Raw genomic sequence first — 19,703 nt, 5'->3', positions numbered from 1 at the left:
TGGGAGATGCTTTTTTGCTGACTTCAGCAAGAGGGGACAACATGGAAATGCTCAAGCAGTTTAAATACTGTCCTCTGGAGATTAATTCCTAGAAAGATACAGTATAAAACAGTACCATGATTAATATAACAACTCTAGAGATGCCTTCTCTATCTCTAATTTCCTTCCTCTCCATGTAGTCCCCCTCTGCAATTTGTAAGGGGAATCGTCTATTTGGCACCCAAGTAATAGACTGCAAACTGTTGATTCCACAGGGCAGCACAGCAGCAGGATTAGGCTACTGGCTTTCCCTGCAAGAATATGGAGAAAACAGTGGCTTCCTCTTACTATTCTGGCTGAAAAAAATCTCTGTGCTATTGCTTACTTTTATTTCAGATGAGTCACCAGTCTGGCCTCTCTTAACAGGCAGACTGCCAATTTTTTTCTGGATTCTGGCAAGGTTATTCCCATACAGCAAATCTGGAAAACCACTATGTGTCCCTATTGCTCTCTACAACCTCTTTCTTTTTCTCTCTACAGCCTCAAAAGTCACTTGCAGGAGGCATAAACACTTAAATTATGTTTTTGCAAAAATGCAATTGGACAACTAAAGGTTTGAACATACGTGGGCTCCCAAGAACCCCTCTGGGATGTGGGGTTTAATGAGCCCATTGCACAGCCAGGAGAGCACACCATGGTCTACCATAAAACATGGTGCTTCCTTTCATTTCCACTTTTGCTGTGGATACATGGGAAGGACTCTGGCCCTTTGCCAGGCACTCCGGGTGTGCCTGAAGCAGACTGTTTTCCAAAAAGCTCCAAACTATAAACTAGGGATGTAAGGAAATGAAACAGCTGTGCCAGGTATTTGGGAGAACATTCTCTGCTGGTTAAAGGTTTGAGTAATAGCACAGCTTTTGCATTTAATTGTGTAATGTCATTGTTTCTACTTCTGCATCAACTTGACACTTGACATTTTCTTGTTGGGAATAGAAGTGTTTCCAAAGGATGTGCAAATACCTGAGAAAACAGTTGAGTTTGATTGTTGAAACTCGCCTGTTTAACAAAGCCTCAGCAAGATGATGTGCAGCTCTATTGTATTTCAATGTCTTTAGGTTTGTAGAAGAATGCTATCACTTAATTCTCATAGTGCTGAATAATAATTCATTTATTTCTGATGCTCTGTGTTTTAGCCAGATGGATGCCATTATTCTCAGTTAATGACCTTAAGCAGGAGGTGTTTACACTACTACAGGACATCTATCACTGCAAGTAAAGTATTTGCATTGTCAAAGATAAAAACCGCTTAATTAGACTGACTTCTGCAAAATAAGGGCACACATTTTAACAGAGAGTCAAAATAACTCAACCCCCCCCAAACTTTACTCTGTGTGATCTAAGCCCTGTTTCCTATTAAAAGCTCAAATTTATTACGATTTTAAATAGTTTTAACTTGTTTACATAGAATTCAAAGGAAAATATCAGCTGATCATTTCAACACTACCTAGAGAAACTGCTAACAAGAAAAATGAAGCATTGCACAGAGATATACTTGGAGGAAATCATAGTGAAGACCTAGACCCTACTTTGAGCCCTGCTTGTAGAGACTGCAATTAATGGGCTTCCCATCAGCAGGGTGAAAAACACAAAAGATTGCAGAGCAGACTTTCAGGAAAATGTTACTTTCTCATTTTCTAGACCTCTCAAAATTAGATCCTATATTTGTCAGCAGCACTAGAGCGGGTCATTTATTGATAGATTTTAGAAACAATATCCTACACTATGAGGGAAACTTTTTTTGATGGAAGTAAAAATGCCTTGTGCACTTTTGCAGGTAAACTATAATTTGGGGGAGATTGCGAAGGAAGTGGGTTTTATTTCCTGAAAAAGCCCCTTTGAGTGCTCTTGCCAGTAGTGGTACTGCAACAGCAAAACCTATACTCATGCTCAAGAAAAAAAAAAAAGATTTAGTAGCTAGAAGAGCACAGTGTAGTACTGAAATATCATAAAGAAATAGAATGATAGCAGTATAGGACTGCTATCACAAGGTGAAAAGAAAACCTGCTCTGCGATAGTAAGCATCAAAATTAGAAATACTACATTTAAAACTACAGAAACATTATAGTTTTTAAATAGTCACAGAGTGTATACATGCAATAAATGTTAAGCTTGTTATTTAAAAATAGATATTTGTTTCATATAGAATACTAGGATTCCTAAAAAAATAAGGAAAAAATTGCATAAGTGCAAAAAATGTGTTGACTTTTTGGTTCACAGCTAACAGCAATTACAAGCACCAGTATTTAACAAGCAAATAAAAGGTGAGTAAGAGGAAGAATTACATTTATTAAGTGGAACAGGACATAATGCCCAAAGGCAAACTAAATATGGTAATTCATAGCTGCGAACAAGGCTGAAAAGACTACACTGGCTCACAAGAGCATTGTAGAAGAGCAAGTGGGGACATGGAAGAAATAATATGGAGAAGTTTTACCACACAGTAATTTGTGATAACCACACGGCACTGACAGAGGATCATCAGGAGCATTTCTTTATTAAACTCTTGGCACAAATTTAATTGTTGGAATAGTGGTCAGATCTGGGTTCTCTCTTAAAAAGTTGGCAATCTATCATAGACAATTGTATTTAATTATTTGCATTATTTATATTTTACCATTTTTAGATGGTAATCACAGTCTGAGCATTAGTTCCACAAACTCTCAATAAGATTGTTGCCACAACCATTATGATCCATAAATGTTCTTTATTGTAGCTTTTCTACTGTTGTGTCTCAGAAGTATAAACATGTTAAAAAAAAGAAGCATCTCTCTCAAAACAGAAGAAGATCCTATCTTTTTCCCACTGCAAAACCTAATGCACAGCAAAATTGCCATAGATCTCAGCCAGGCCTGGACTTTATCCAAGGAGCTTAAGAGATTAATCATGAAAGCAACCTATCAAATGATCTCTGCACATAAAATCTGAAAGGATATCAAACAGGCAAGTTATTTGAATTAAGTAATGCTTAAACTTAATAAGGCAACAATCAGAATTATAGTTCATTTACAGAATAGAAGAGTCAGAAATTATAATCAAATGCCATACTTCCAGAAATCAAAACTCTGAACTGCGTTAACTGCTTGAGCTGCTCGGTGACCTCCTTAGGAGCACTGGTGATAAGAACCTAACAGAGATTTGTAGATTGGTGGAAAGAAAAAGACAGCCTAATGCTCTGGCTTGGTCATAATTAAAATGAAATTTTAATGTGTTTTAATGTGTTTAAGCATTAAACAAAACTGAATGCATTTAAGGAAAAATTATCTGCAAAAGCTTTCAAAGAGTACTAAGTGAACTACAGAGTACTATAAATCTAGATTACATCTACTTTCACCTGCAATCATAAAGGATGGTTACTTAAATGCAAAATCAAACTACACTCTAAGTAGCACAAATAAAACCAATTAAGAAATAGCACTTTTGTAATCCATCTTGGCAGATATTTTTCATGCAATGGTAGAAGGAAAATCACCATCAAGAAGAGAGATCAATGAAATGTTTGTAGAGATGTATTTCTGTCAAGAACAGGGAAGAAATTCAGTCTTTATTTAAAAGATTTTATTTTCCTTTGTCTGGTCTCTACTTCATCATCCCAGTTTTATTAGCAAAACAGTAGAAGGAAACATGGAGGAGGCAAAATTAAACAAATGTTCATCATTTTTGAAGGCATAAATATTATTTCCAAACCGTAAGGCAAATCATATTTGTCAGAGGATCCCCTGCACAGAAGACCAGGACAAGTACACAGCTGGAGTCAGCAACGCCCACGGGTTGCAAGGCTGAAAGAGATGCCAACAGGCTCAGGCACTACTGACAGCAATGGTGTGGCAGTACGAGGGCCAGCATGGACCAGATGTTCAAAGTGACTCAGGAGTACCAAGGGGATCTTGCAGCCCAAGGTTTGCATAAACTGAGGGGTCTTGCCCTGCTTCAGGGCCAAAACTTGGCTGCACAAACTGGCATCATCCCAACTGCTCCACGTCCCTACAGACACCCTTGCTTCCACTGCAGAAAAAAATTGAAGCTGCAAGCAGTAAGGGGAGAATGCTATGAATCAATAAAACCCTGGTCTGGACAGGTAGAGAGGTACAATAATACTGCACAGACGAGATCTGCCAGGTGCAACAGTCTGCAGTCAAGGCCCTCCTAACCAGTTCATTTCACTAAGCATCCCAACTTTGGGGTAAAAATCAGTCAATTAAAGCTAGCACCAACATGCAGGCATTAATCTCATCTTCTAACTGCTCTGTGCACATTCTTGAGGGGAATACCTTCATGCCTACATGAGCTTAAATGTCCATCACCCCCAAAAACACAAGTGCTTTGTCTGCTGAGGTAGAGCTGGGGGACTCTGATAGACATACCAGAGTGGGGCAATGCAAGTTCATGTAAAAAATTGGCACATCAGTCCAAATGGCTGACAGAAAAGTGTTTCAGTAGCATCCTTAGCTCAGTGACATCTAGAGGTATTCCAGCTGTTGATTAGATTTTGCTGCTACTTAATGAGAGGAGCAGATTCTGCCTTGTCAGGCCTCACAAAGAGCTTGAACAAATAGCTGTGAATCACAGACACAATTAAAGAATGGAAGGTTCCTCAAAGATCATCCAGTTCCAAGCCCTCTGCCATGAACAGGGATACCTTCTTATAGATAAGGTTGCTCAGAGCTCCATCCAACCTGGCCTTGGACACTTCCAGGGAATGGGGCATCTGCAACTTCTCTGGGCACCTTGTCCCAGAGCTTCACCACCCTCAGAGTAAAGAATTTCCTCCTAATGTCTAGTCTAAACCTACTCTCTTCCACTACCCCTTGTCCTGTCACATGCAACACCTCACACTTGATCATGTTAAACCTCAGGAGAATCCCATGGGCTCATTTCTTGAGCCTGTCCAAGTCCCTCTGGTCCTTCAGTTGTGTCAACCATCCCACTTGACTTGGTGTCACTTACAAATCTGCTGAGGATGCACCTAATCCCTTTGTCTCTGTCATTGACAAAGATATTAAACAACACTGGTCCTATTACAGACCCCTGAGGGACACCATTTATCACTGATGTCCAACTGATGATGGGAATTCTGAGATGTTGACCACAACCCTCTGGATGTGAGCATCCAACAAAGTCTTCATCCACCTAACAGTGTCCCTAACAAATCCATCTCTCTCCAATTTAGAGAGAAGGCTGTTGTGGAGGACTGTGTCAAAGGCTTTACAGAAGCCCTGATAAAAGGTATCTGTAGCCTGTCTCTTGTCCACTGACGCAGTCACTCCACAGAAAGCCACTACATTGGTCAGGCAAGACTTGCCCATGGTAAAGATACCAGGCCATGACTTTCCTTCTTTTCCAGGGTAAAGGCTAGAGAAAGACTGTACCTGTGCTGTAAGGTCTTCCATTGAACATGGAGTGCATAATTTATTTGGGTTTCAGCTTCCCTTACATTCAGAACATACAGGCTTGCTCTCAGATCAGCAGCATAATGATAAGAGGTCACAGCACCTCACAGATGTAGTACTACACTTTGCTGCCTCCTTTCAAGGACTACACATAGGTACTAGTAGTGCACTAGGTGCACTAAAGCAAATGCCCTTTCTTCACCTGACATTTACAGACAAAAATTAAGTCTGTCAATGGATGAAACCTACATAAAAAAGAAAAGTGGGCGAGGATTTCTTTTTCCCCATTATATATGTTCACTGTGACCTAAACCACTGGCTGTAAACCAACAAGCTTTAAAGGCAGCGAAGTTATTTATTTAGTCAGACCAGGCCTCATTTTCATTTAAGGTGACTGATATTGGCCTGCTCCCAGATCACCTTCCTGACAGAGGTCTTACTGCAGGGTGGCAGCCCTTGCCCATTTTTGCTGTGGAATGCATGCTTTTCTCCCACGTATTGGGTGCAGTGCAGACTGGCTTCTAGAAAGGTGCAGGACAAGTAAAGCTGCATGGCCACCTCAAAACTAAGCAGAAAGGCTAATGACTACTACAAAGACACACAGTTGCATTTTCAAGATGTACATTTTGGCAGCTTCATCAGATAAACTTGTTTTCAAGTCTTTGTGTCAAATCCACCTCATCCCTTATTCTTGTGTGAAAAGGATGCAATTATCCCTTGTTAATGAAAACCGTGATGTATCGGGCTAAACAACAGGGAGCCAAATGGACCTGCTGAAGTTGAATTACTCCTGATGCATGGCTGAGGCCCCTCAGCAGCCTGCAATGTACACATGGCTGTGCACGGACAGATGAGTTTTCTCCCCTGGCTTTGCCTCTCCCCTTTTTTCATGGGAGATGGGTTTGAGCTGACAGGTCATGAACCCACTCCCACAAATTACTGAGTTGCAAAGTCGCATTGCATCAACCAGATCTGAATGGGCTGCAGTTTCTGCCAGTCCATTCAAGGGAACCTCACATGGTTGTCTGTCTGTCTCTGCTCTCCCTTCACCTCCACAGGCTGGAGATACAGAGAGAGCCTTCCCTTAGATAAGGTACAGCTAGTTTGCTGCAGCAGTGTAACTTTGCGGGACCAGGGCAGAACCAAGAAAAACCCAGGAGCTGCAAGAAACAAGACATTGAAGAAGAACTCAGAATTCTGCTCTATCACTCTGAGTTCAAAGACTGTTATTTTTTTCATTTACTAATGTAGCCTTTGAGTAGAGGACACAGTAAAACCATCTTAAACACCACCTTTAATAGATACAGCCCTTATTGCACTTACTTCCTTTTATTGCACAGATAATGCAGGGACACAAACAGAATATAGGCAGAAAAAGAAGCTGCTATGTTGCTAGGAGACTAATTCAGAAAACATTGACAATACTTACAGGGTAAGGTTGAACGACAGTAAGGAGGATCGATTCTTTGCAGCTTCTATAAAAAGAAAAAACAAAGTAAAATCAAGTAAAGAGTCATAATTTTATTCACTATTGATAACCAGCTTTTTTCTTTAATGGAGAAAACTGCAGTAATATGGAAGAATGTTTATTACAATGACATAGCAGAGTAATACAGAGATTAATAATATGCCAAAATAATGATTGGTATTACAAAATAAGTTTTTTCCAATCTAATAAATTGAATTGGCCTAACTTTGCAGTTTATGCTACAAACTTTTTGCTTCATCAGAGAAACCTGCATGCTGCAATATTGGTTGTCTCTGGCAAGAATGAAATAACCTTTGATTAATTGCATTAGTTCAGCGTCTGTAGTCCATGAATTTTTTTAAACTACTTTACAAATGCAAGTAACTTTTATACCATCTAGCTCTTGTACACTTCAAGCCAAATCTGTTTGAAACAGCAGCGTTCTTTTTCAAAGCAAAAATGAGGGCAAAATTTAATCCCCATTCCTTCTCTAGCTCACCTTTTTAAATGAGTGGGAAAAGACTAATATTTGGTGAATTCTCCCATTAGAATTTATAAGTTTTACAGGATTGCTAAGGATAGGTTTTTTCTTTCAATTTAAACAGGTCTTCTTCATGATGAAACTAGTAAATGCAAAATACATGAAAATCTCTAAAAATCAACAGCTGATTTATAGGATAAAAAGAAGGAATTATTATGAATCTTACTGTGACCAAGTGGCCTAGATAAATAATACATATATTTTTAAGTCTTGGTGGGTAGATGGGGGTGGTGGATAACTGTGGAAAAGTAAAGTGGAAGGAAGGAAGAAAAGACAATCACAGTTGATATCTCTTGTATTACCTTTTGATCAGATGGTTGCAGTGAGTGATATTAGTTAAGAAAAGGTCAGTTGCCATTTTGTTGAGATAGAATGAAATTTCTCTTGGTTTTACTACTTTCAAACATAAATTGTTGATTTACGTGATTTACCACCTGGCTAAATTGACAGGGAACTGATTTTGCATACCTGACCTCTTGAGCAGAACTAACTAAAAAAATCATACTGTATTGGTTGTATATAGGGTCACCTTATAGGCAAAATGACAACTCTGATATGAAACTTAAAAAGCCTAAAGGCAAAAACAATGGAGGAGAGAATGAAGGCCTAGTCAGAAGACTGCTCTGGAAGCCAGTCTATACTTGATGAAGCAAACACATTACTACATGTCAACAGGAATAACAAATTCTACTTTTGCCAAAGCCATCAGTCATGTAAGGAGCAAAGTCTAATCTAATATCATGTAACTAAAAAAACTTAGTTAGAGCTTCAATTTTTACATCTTTTATTAGATATTTGTATTATTACCACATTTTTTTGGGAATCTACAAATGCATGTTACGAAAGGTAATTTTTTTCAAGAATCTCATCATCTCTGGGCTAACCACACCTATCCAATTATGATTGCTGTATTAGCCTAGGCAGGTTAGTAGACAGAAAGGCTCACAGTTGTTAGTTTGGGATAAACTGCAGCCCTGGGATAACTGCACCATGACCAACTGATCTTTTCAATTAGTTTGAACTCACTACTTTATGTTTCTCACGCTGTGTATGATTACCCCACCACCACTGCCTCCCGCAGTCCAGCGATGTTAGAGAGTTGCCTTTAAAAATTAAAATCACCTTCTCCTGAAAATGTTTTTCATCTATTCATTATTCTTGGATTAAACTTGTCCAGACGTCAGGCTAGGCAAGATTCATCCTAGATTAGCAAGTGTTGTTTTTTTTTTCAAACTAAAAGATCAAAAGATGTATTTGGTGGACAAGACTTGCAGGATCAACAGTTGCATTGGAAGGATGCTAGACTCTGGACAACACATTCAACATTTGAGGCTATAATAAGACCCTTTGGAGTATCTGTACACAATAATGTTACACATTCGAAAGTTGGTGTCAAGCACTACACACAAATCCCTCATCACCAGAGTAAACATTTCCAATAAAACTTGTGCTACATACAAAACACAGCACACTTACAAAAGAACTAAGTTTTCAATCATCAGCTTTTTTGATCTGCAGTACTCAGTCATGACTCCATTGCTCATTTGAAAACTTTCTCAACTAATGATGACAAAACTCTGCAGGACAGCTCTTCTTTTTCACTTCTGGTATGGCTAGCATATCCTATGGATCTACATGGTAAACCTTGCACAGCACTGGAGACTGCCAATTGTACCATCTATTGTATATGTCACAAGAATGGAGAAACAATGGAATCACTGACTGTGTGATCTCTGCATTTTGTAGCTTAAATGTATGTGGACAAACTTATGTCCCTGTGTGATAGTAGGACATACAGACAGTTAAGTTTACAGAAACAAGATACATCATCACACTGAAACGTGAGTTATGTCTTAAATACCTGAAACACAGTGGCAAAGGCTAAAAAACCCCAACTGCAGTCTTAGTTTCACCCTGAAATGTCTCTCCTCATTTAAAATGTGACTAAGTAAAAAAAAAAAAAAAAAGGAAAAGAAAAGCCTTTATTACTGTTATTTTATTACCTTTCATACTGATTTAACAACTAACTTATTAATTCTGTGCTCTTTTAGAGTCACTCAAGACCAAACATCTGCAATACCAGCCTAGAAAACAAGCTGCTGACTTTTTGACTGCTCTGCCATCTGACTGGCTAAATCAACATCACAACGAAGTATCTTCATGTTTGTTTCATTTCCTGACATTAGAATCAAATAGTGATAACAAGGCTAAAATCTGAAAAATCTGATGGGAATTTGTGATTCATCTCTCTGTCCTTCTCCGTGTCCTGCGTGGTGATTATATTTGTCTGTTCTCACTACTCCTCACAGCTACTTAGACTGCAACAAGAAGAGAATATAGATGGTTTGAGAATCAAATCATGTCTATTATAAAGGTTAAAGCTGCATTACTAAGTATCAGGCATCTCGAGCTGCATGAGGCATTAAGATTCAGCTACAATGCCTGCCTCTGTGCACTTGAGGCTGGAAACCACTGCCTCTCTTCTGCCTCTTGCTAGCTGGAAGAGAGGAAGGGCAAAGGCAGGTGAGACACATGGGGGAATCCCAGTATCTGAGCCAAATAGAGCAAGTGGGTCTTTTATTCATATACATCCTACAGCAAATGTGGCATATAAATAGAAAAAAATATATATATATATATATATATTGCTCTTAAGAAGGAAGAATGAAAAACTGCTTATGCTAATTTTAAAGCTTTTAGCAATTTTACATACTAGAGGAATATTTCGTTTCTTTCACACTGCGGATGAGCAAACAAAGAATTAACTAAAACTATTATAAATAACATAATTTTCAGGGAATACAACTAAAAAAAAATCATCTAGCCATAACTTAGCTGTTTCATTCAAAATGAACTACAAATTTTGAACACTCTTGTTCTGAAACGCTTTTTCTCTGCTATTTCAAAATCATCTGTTTCAATTTGGGCATCACTATTGATGAGAAAGGTCTGAATTCCACAATTGTGGATTTTGATGCCATGATCTGCAGTATGTTTACACTACTTTTTTGAACTAAGGAAATGGAAATCAACGGGTCAAAAGCTAACTAAAAAATGTAACAAGTTACCTCAAATGCCCTATTCAAAGCTAAGGAAAGTGGAAATTATCTTTCAATATTATGAATATTAACACACTATTAATGAGCAAAGGGTTTGCAAAGTCACTCTATTGTGGTACATTTAAAATTATTTCATAGAATGAATCACAGGGTTGGCAGGGACCTTAAAATAATTTAGTTACAACTAAGGATCATTTTTATTTGAGCTGTGTACACATATTTAGATAAAACCTGTTTTACAGTATTTATATCCACCTAGAGAAGTTACCAATTTCTCTTCCACAGGCTTTTATCATGAGCAACAGTTCCTGTTGAAAAGTTTTCCCCAGAGATCCAGGTATATTTATTTCCAGGGATGGAGACATCTCCTGGAAGGACCTTGGTGAGACAGAGTAGACCCAATTTAAGGCAGTTTCCTCATTCTCAGTTGTTATTACACAGCACAGACACACAGAGAGAGCCTTGAGGTCCTGTGATGATGCCAACCTGCCTGAGTTGATCTGGGGCACCTTGATAAATTATCAGACAAACTCATGGACACCCATGAAACAATGTGGAGAGATCCAGGGAGAAAGGCTTTAAGAGGGGTGTGCTGGGCTGTTTTTGTCACAGGAGAAGCAGCACTGTGCAAACAAAAACACCCAAGCTAAAAGCCCACCAGAAAATCCTCCAGCAAGAGCCATGGCATGTGGGGCTCTTCCCTTTCCATTTCCAAAGGTAACCCCACAGAACAAAAACTACAGTTCCATCACTCTAATTGACAAGTACAACAGATTACACCAAGCTGGAAGCCACGCGACTGTGGGCAGATACCTTTTGGTCTTTTAATTACATCTACCCATAGATAATCACTGTTTTAGCAGCAGGTGAAGAATCAGACCTCTCCAAGCCTAGGAAGATGCTTTCCAGAAATTTTTTTAGGTGAACATAGAAAATTATACTTTCTCTAGAGGCTGCCAATACCTGGCAGAACCAACTGCTGGAAAAGTGGTAATGGGATTTCAGTCTCTGCCTGTTCAGCTGATCCCTGGGAACTCTCTCTGAAGATCCTGTATAAAGTGAGAGATGGGCCTTCCTGCCAACACACCATGCAGGCAAGGCAGGGTACACCACACATGGCATTACACCCCCAACTCCATCTCAGAAGACAGTTGCAGGAAGCATAGCAGGAGGCTCATGATATAAGGTACATCACCACAGAGGTGAGGTCTGGGGTCCCAATTTAGGGAGGACAGGTAACACTGCATGAAATATAGTCACAGAAGAACTCATATGAGGAAGTAACAGAGAAGTCACATGAGAAGCCTCATATAAGGCCAAGGTGCCAATATTTGGGTTCAGACACAGTAAGAGCACTTAAGAGATGAGCATCAACATGGATACTATTTTCTGGAGATGACAGAGCACAGAACACAAAGATCCTAGTGTCCAGGTCTCATTTTTGGAGAACAGAATGGTGCATTGTAATCCCTGGTATCAGAAGGCAGAGACATCACAATCACATTTGGAAAGCTGTGGCTGCCCTGTCTGCTGGTGTTAATGATATTACCTGTCCTTAGCCTTGCTGTCAAAGGAGTGAAATACTCTTGACATCCAAGCAACTTCAACTTGTGAACTCCTGAACCCTACAGTTTAATTTGCATAGCCTGCTGCTTCACAAAGTCATTAAAATTTAAGTGTGCCATCAAATATCTGAGGGCTTGCAACAGCAGAAGTAATCTGCAGAAGAACTTGGGAATTTTGCAAGAATCCTGATTGAATGCCTGAGCCCTAAAAACTGGGTAAGTAATGGATGCTTGAAACAACCACTGACACATAAAGTATAAAACACATAAGGATGGGATTATTACAACACTGCAGGATCAAACAGCAGCAGAAACACAGCTGAGTAAAAAGATGCTCTGATTCCAGCATAAATAACTTCAATAATAGCATACTGAAAATTACTGTCAGAGCAAATTGTGTTCTGTATACTTGTTCTTTATTTTAAAGGCCTGGCATGGTGTGAAAGTCAATCTTTAAAATTGTCACAGTCTGCTGTTGGCACTAATTGGAACCCTTGTTGGCAATCTCTGTAAGGGGTCAAGGAGTGAATGTGTCTGCAGGCTGAATTACACTCGCTTCCTCCGACAGAAGTGGTCCCTTCAGATCAGGGCTGTGGCACACTGGTGGGCTTTCATACAGCAGATGCCATCTCAGATACCTCTGCAATAAAGGCTTTGAGAATAAAGAAGCCTCCTCTTCTTTAAAGCTGTTTATCTGTCAAGCTTTCACATGTACCAAATTCACACTGTTTCCTGCTGTACTAGCACTGTGTCAAGGTAAGCCATATAAAGTTGTTGAATTTCAGTGCTGTAAGACAACTATATTTACCTCTTGTCAAAATAAACCCTCCTCTCACAAATACTCAAAGTTTTCCAGTCGCTCATATTTTCAACTTTAAGGCTGTTAAAACTTTGTAACTGAGTTACCAAATGTTGGTCAAACAGTTAATACCTGTGTATGCTGTTAGAGGAGTGCTTTGAATACCAACAGCAGTGTTACACTGCTGTCTAACTCCTGAGCAATGTTACCTGCTCCTTACTACACTGGCCTTCAATTAATTCTTGAGTGCACCTCTAAGTATTGGCAATATGCAGAAAACTTCACATTGACTGAGGTGCCTTGCTTAGACAATAATTCTCCTACTTACACAGATTTATGATGGCCTCCGTCAACCCCTGAGAGCACTTGGGGTTAAACTTCAAGACTGACCCGACAATATATTAGGAGTTACTACACTGGAGTTCTCTGATCAAGCAGAAGCAGTATGTGCTTATTTTGGTCAGTGTATCAAAAAACAACCAAGAGCCGGATGAGCATGTGTGTGCATCTGAAGGACTGAGACTGTCACCAAGTCCAACTGCTGGCACACCACTGCCTACACCATCACCACGTCAATTAATTCATGCTGCATGAAGATGCCATACAGCCAAGGAGAAAAATGTAGCGCTTATTACCCTATTAATTAATTGTTCAGCTGTCCTCTTCTAATTAGACTTTCTACACGTTAGTTTTAAAGGATCAAGGCAGACAAAAATGAGATAATATTGGTCTCTCAGGTCAGTCATCCAGGCCAACGTTCCAGCACTAGTTTTTCTATCATTAACTGCCAAAGTCTCAAAAGCTCTGAGGAAACGTTAATTTTCAAAGTGTAATGAAGAAAATGAATATGAGGCAGTCCCAAGATGTCTATTGATGACGTATCTTGAGAAATAGTTCTATGGAGCTTTAGTACAATACTAGCAAAGTAAAATATTTACAGAAGATGTTGGTCTCACCATGGAAAGGTCAGTCGTAGTCTCCTGAAAATTTCTCATCTTTATTTGTCAGACTGTGCTGTTTCCATGAGACTGCAATTGCTTTTAAATGGCATTTCTGTGAGCATTTTGTGCAATCTCTTTCAGACAATTTCTAAGTCAGCTAAGTGCAATTCGTCTCTGCCATTCAGCAGCTGTCCATGCACAGATGCAGCAGACACACAACACCTGCCCACTGCTCACAATGTTCAGGGATGTTAAACCCACACAGTCAGTTTGGGTTCACTCATCCTTTGCACTGGCATTCTTATTGAGGATGTCCAGGAACTTGGGCTGTAACAAAACATCTAAATTCCAGAACAAAAATGCTCAACATGGTAAATTCTAACCATTCCAAAAAATCCACCCCAATGCTGATATGACAGACTATGCTTTGAAAGAGTGGCATGAACCATTCACCTGAAGAAGTCACTGAGACTTTCATAACCAGCAATGGTTGCTAAATACATTCCAATTACTTCATCATTTCTTACGTTCAGCTTTCAGAAACGGAGCCATCGTGATATGTCTATAGTGGCATACATTTTCATATAAAGTTTAATTTCAAAAATGCTAAAGGTAATAACAACATCCTCCTGTTTTCTAAAATAACTTCTACATTTTTGTAAATATATATGGATGGTCGCACTGAGTTCAGAGTTCACTTACTTGGGAGAGAGAAAGAAAAGATATACAACGTCTTGAGAACATCTCTGTAGAGGTCTCTTATGTTCCTCTACATTATCTGAAGTAGAATAAAAGAAACTTTCTTATGATCTCCTGAATTTCTAGCACTTGTTTAGAGACCCTGATTCAGTCACATAGTCTCTTGAATTTTTATTTTATTTTTGTTTCAATAGTGGAAACAGATAAAATAATGAAGGTTAAAGCTGAAGGGTATTATGAGACAATTTTTCAAACCATGGAAATTTGTGTTACTCTATTCCCTTATCTCAGTACAACACAGAGATTATCAATATGCTCTAGCAATTGAAAAGGATGTTTCAGGGAGTAAACATAATTCTAACATTCACATAATGAAGCCTTGTTGATTTCCTCTTCCTTCTTTCAGAGATGCTATGTAAATTTTCATTTAGAAAAGAATTTATGTCTTCTGATGGCTTATTTTTAATGCCTGTTTTGCTGACACTATGTTAGAAGGCAACAATCATCACTTTACTCAATAAATTTTTTTCTCTAGCCTGGATGCAGCAGATATCTCATGCTTCATGAGAAGGGAAAGTTTTGAGATAATTTGTACTGGGCTATTTCTCTTCATTTTAAGTGGTAGAGCAGCGTAAACTTAGCCTAGAAGTCAACAAAAACTTCATGGCACAGCTAATGACTATTTTTGAAGAAATGTAAGTCTGTGCCCAGGTTAAAACTACACTGATGACTGAACAAGCAAGCTGCAGCTCTGCTGTCACAAACCATGAATCCAAAGCTGGACTGGAGAGTGACTGCCTATGGATTTGAAGGAAAGTCCCCTTGCTGGATGGCCACAGCATCTTCTGGAGCAGGAAAAGCAATGTTGCTGTCTTCCACAATGAACACTACCTCTAGCAGAGCTCTTGTTTTCCTGCCTGGTCTTCACAAAACTTAGGCAATTGATATACTGATACTAATATAATGCAAATATTGCTTCATTAGCACTTATATTTTCCCAACAGCTTCTCCCCTACTCTGATTTTTCACATAGATGGATATACTTTGGACAGAGAACATCTACTGTACATGCTGCTGCAGTATTTTGTATAGTTTTGTATAGCATATTCTAGATACTATGGACATTAAGAGATCAATAAAAATAATCATTTAATAAAATGTATTATCTAATACCAAACACCTTGAATAAATAATTACATCAATGAATTAAAATAAACACTAGTATGACTTGTCGTTCCTTACTGAGAAACAAGGAAATCACATACTTTAGAATTATACTTCGAATTGGAAATAAGAAACTGCCAGTATCTGTACAATTGCAAAAGAGATTTATGGAAGTTATATGTTAAAGAGGATGAAAGATCACTAAAGATGAGAAAATCTTACAGATATTTTACTATGTGACAAATTAACCATAATCTTTTATGATCAGAGCTTCATTTTGATTTGTACTGAAGCATTAGAAACCATTACAGCTGCTATTCATAATCTGTACGGCACTGGCATTTTCATTTTCACATTTGGGCATTGTGTATGCAGTAATGAAAGGTCAGGCATTCACACACATTCTTCATCCCTGCAGCTATTAAATTTTTTCTTTCCTTTAATGCTTTTCAAAAAGCATAACATGAGATAAATTTTGCTGATTAAATGTTAAATGCTTTAGGATCATCTTGTTTTAGAGAGCTATCTGAGTTTTTATTAATAATGCATAACATTCACTTAGCGCTATTTTGTGTTGGAAGTCCTTCACAGCATTATCTTAGCTCAAAGTAATTCAGCCAATAAAGAAAAAGAAATTAAGAAGAGGAAGATGCAATTGGAAACGTGATAAAGCTCTTGAATTCTGAAGAACACTGTATTTTCAAGCGCTATATTATATACTGTTCTCAGTTCAATATTATTGGCTTTATCATTGTTTCTTACAAAAACCCACATTCATTCAAAGAGTGATGGTATTTTTCTTTCAGATGCCTGAACACTATTACTTTTGCTTTTCAGTCTTATCTGCTTTTTTGGGACCGAACTATCCAATCTATGCTAAGAGCATCTCAATCCTTTGTTATGGAGCACAATGCTAGAATAATGTTTTAAATAATTACAGATTGCTGGAAATGGTTTTAAGAAGTAAATGTTCGAACAGAACAAGACTCATTCAATTCCTCATTAAGGAAAGTTCCAGCAGTGTCTTGAGCATTGTGGGTTTTATTATTGGTATTACTGTAATTATCATTATATCTGCAAGGTTAGACAATTGATGGATACTGAGCTGCAGAGTAATGCAGAATGATTTTTGCTTATTGCGTCTGGAAAAGAAAATTGATCGGTCAGATGCCAAAGACATATCCATGTGCCACTGGAACAGTACAAGTGATGGCAAACATGATTTTATAATGATGTGGAGGAGCAGCCAAAGGGGCTACCTCCTCAAGCTACCATTCACACAGCACAGTAATTCAGACAGCAGTCTCAAAGTGCAAACTCTTCACATTAGTTATATTTATATCCTCACACATTATTTATTTAAGAAGTAGACTGAAAGGAGAAGAAATTGAGACAGAAATTCTGCCAGACAATTAATCACTTGTTCCTGTTAAATTGCATTAGTGATTAAAAAGTCCTGCCATGAATATATACCATATATCTGGAATGTTTCAAATTCAAAGGTTCATCCCCTTTTTTAAAAATTTATTTAAAGGAAAATTTTATTTACTGTGCTAAAATCAATTAGATGTAACTTTAAAAATCTATTCTCTTCAAAGCTTTGTCCAATCTTTCAAAATCATATTATTAATTGTCATGTAATAAATCTTATTAATGATGCTGGTTCATCTAAAAATGCATTTATGCTGCTATACCCTTCATTTTTTCCCTTTTTATGTATCACTAGAACAATACATAATTTTTAACATTTTTCTTGGGACTAGTATGAGTCTCTCTGAAAACTTTCAAAGCAAATGTTTGCTGCTTATAAACACAGTTGTTAAGATAAAACTTAAATTATACTTAAGCAGAAATTCTTCCCTGATAAATGCAAATATATTGTAAATTATAGAGGGGGAACGAATGCTTGAAAAGGGGAGAAGAAAACTGCCCTGCAGACTCAAACCAAGCATAAAATGCTGAATGGTTGCATTCTTCTATCCACGCAGAAAGTGAAGACATAATTGCAGAGCAGTCGGACACAGAGACGGGAGCTCTAGTCTAGATGGGTAACACCAGCAGTAAAAATACCATGCCAGTCTCTTCAGTATCGGCTCGAAAACCGCCCACGCTTGCCGAGCCAAGCCGATGTTTCGGTACCCGGCACTTTAAAGTTCGCCCGGGGACACGATTCCCACAGGTGCCGTGCCCGGCCCGCCCCAGCCCACCGCCTTCGCAACACAAAAAAAAAAAAAAAAAAAAAAAAAAAAAAAAAAAAAAGGAAAAGGTGGAAATTAACCCGTTTATCTCTGTCCTCTCCCGCTCCTTAGGAGCTGCGGGTAATAGTCAGGGCTGAAGGGAAGGACAGGAAAACAGCTCTGCTCTTCAGGAAAACAGTAAGGGGGAGGAGGGAAGCTGTTCACGGGGGAGGTGAATCCATAACTCACCACAGAGCTGCGGCCAGAAGGTGGTAGGAGGGAAGATGCGTACTGGTGTAGGGGAAAAAGAGGAAGGGACTGACTCGATGTGACTCGCTAAATTGATAGGTATTTCGTACGTGATGTATTTGGTGTACTTGTGTTTGCTCAGCGTGCGGCTGACAGGGCGCTGCTCTGCGGCCCGCAGGGCTGCCCGAGCCGCCGCCCTGCAGTGGGGCTCCGAGCGGCGGCGCTGGGCCGGAGCCTGTCCTGGCTCAGCCCCTGCTCCCGGCACGGCTGCTCTGCCGAAGCAAGCAATTACTCAACACGAACAGTGAAGCGAGTCGTGTTGTGCAAGCTCTCTCTAAGCAGAAGCCATGGTGACGAAGGGGCGAGGGCCCGTCGCCGCTGATGCTCTGAAGCAGCCTGTCCAGGGCATCTCCCTGGGCACAGGCCGGCACTCGCTGTGCCAGCTCTCTAGGATGGAGTGCGCAAGCACTCACTGGGAGCTGCAGATGAGCCCAGGTGAGAGATGGCAACCCAGCGGCTCTGTTGGTCCTGCCAGCACAACCAGCCACCTCCCGCACCCATCCCAACAGGAGATTCACCTCTCAGGGCATGAGGTACCACAGCTCAAAGCACTTCTCTAGATGCCTTCTGAAATCAGAGGAACAGCTGCAAAAAGCTTCTCCCATCCTCAGCAAGGTTATAGGCTGCTAGTTTGGGCTAAAGGCCTGGTTTTATAGAGTTGGAGCTCATAGAGGTGAATTTTCAATCAGGTGTGAGAGAAGTTTTATTGTTCAGAAATTACCCTGGCCTGTCAAACACACAAAGAGAACAACAGGCTCTGTGGGCTGCAGACTGGGTTTTAGGCACCTTGAGTCAGCTACCTGGGTTTTGGATACTGCAGGGCTTGCTCTTGTAGTCTGAACTAGCTCATGGTATGCTGTGTAAAAATGTATCCTTTATTTGCCATGTGAACACCTTCACCAAGTTTGAGAAGTATGCAGCATGAAGGTGCCCTTGCTACAGAATAACTCCTATAAAGAACAACCTTTGGGGTCTGCAAATTTCTTCTCTTGGATGAACTTCCCGTTTTCCTCTTGAACAGCTTGTACTTCTGTTTCATCCATAGTATGTTGAGGACTTTCATTTAAAGCTAGTTCATGAACTTTAGGCATCACAAATATCCCTCACTTCAGCTGCAATCATGAGATAAGCACAAAAAAAGGCGCTTCAAAAATCTGCTTCACTTGTACACACTGACAACAATCTATCTGTGCAAGAATAAATTTCTTGTTCCAAGGACGTGCATTAAAATTCAGTTCTCAAAGGGGCCATAGGAGCAGATTTAGCATGGAAGGGTATATGTTCTTTAAGGGCTCTAGGTTAAACCTCAAGATTAAAAATAGACTTGTCAAAATTGAGTCTGACAGAAATCCCTGCATCTTTATGTTCCAATGGACATAATATTCTTCATTATGTAGTCACAAAGTAATTTTTTTTGAGTCTAATTAGACTCCAAATGTGATTTGTAAAAAGCAAATTGAATCATTATTTCAAAATTACATTTATTGCTAAATAATGTGCCAGAGTGCCCATTTATGAGTATTGGCTGGCAGATTCTTTACATCTACAAGTCAGT

General features: G+C 39.2%; 1 protein-coding gene across 5 annotated transcripts in view; it reads right to left on the bottom strand.

Annotated features, from left to right (window-relative positions):
- FRMPD4 (FERM and PDZ domain containing 4) overlaps positions 1–19,703 on the bottom strand; it is a 330,978-nt gene that overhangs the window by 23,951 nt on the left and 287,324 nt on the right. For all 5 annotated transcript variants that reach the window (XM_038135852.1, XM_038135885.1, XM_038135861.1 and 2 more), the window contains one exon: positions 6,856–6,901. In XM_038135852.1, the coding sequence (XP_037991780.1) occupies positions 6,856–6,901 (46 nt within the window). The remainder of the gene's footprint in view (positions 1–6,855; positions 6,902–19,703) is intronic.

This window comes from Motacilla alba, chromosome 1, assembly GCF_015832195.1.
Source record: "Motacilla alba alba isolate MOTALB_02 chromosome 1, Motacilla_alba_V1.0_pri, whole genome shotgun sequence".
Lineage (NCBI taxonomy): Eukaryota > Metazoa > Chordata > Aves > Passeriformes > Motacillidae > Motacilla > Motacilla alba.
Note: the sequence above shows the minus strand (reverse complement) of the source record. Positions and strands in the feature narration are given on the sequence as shown.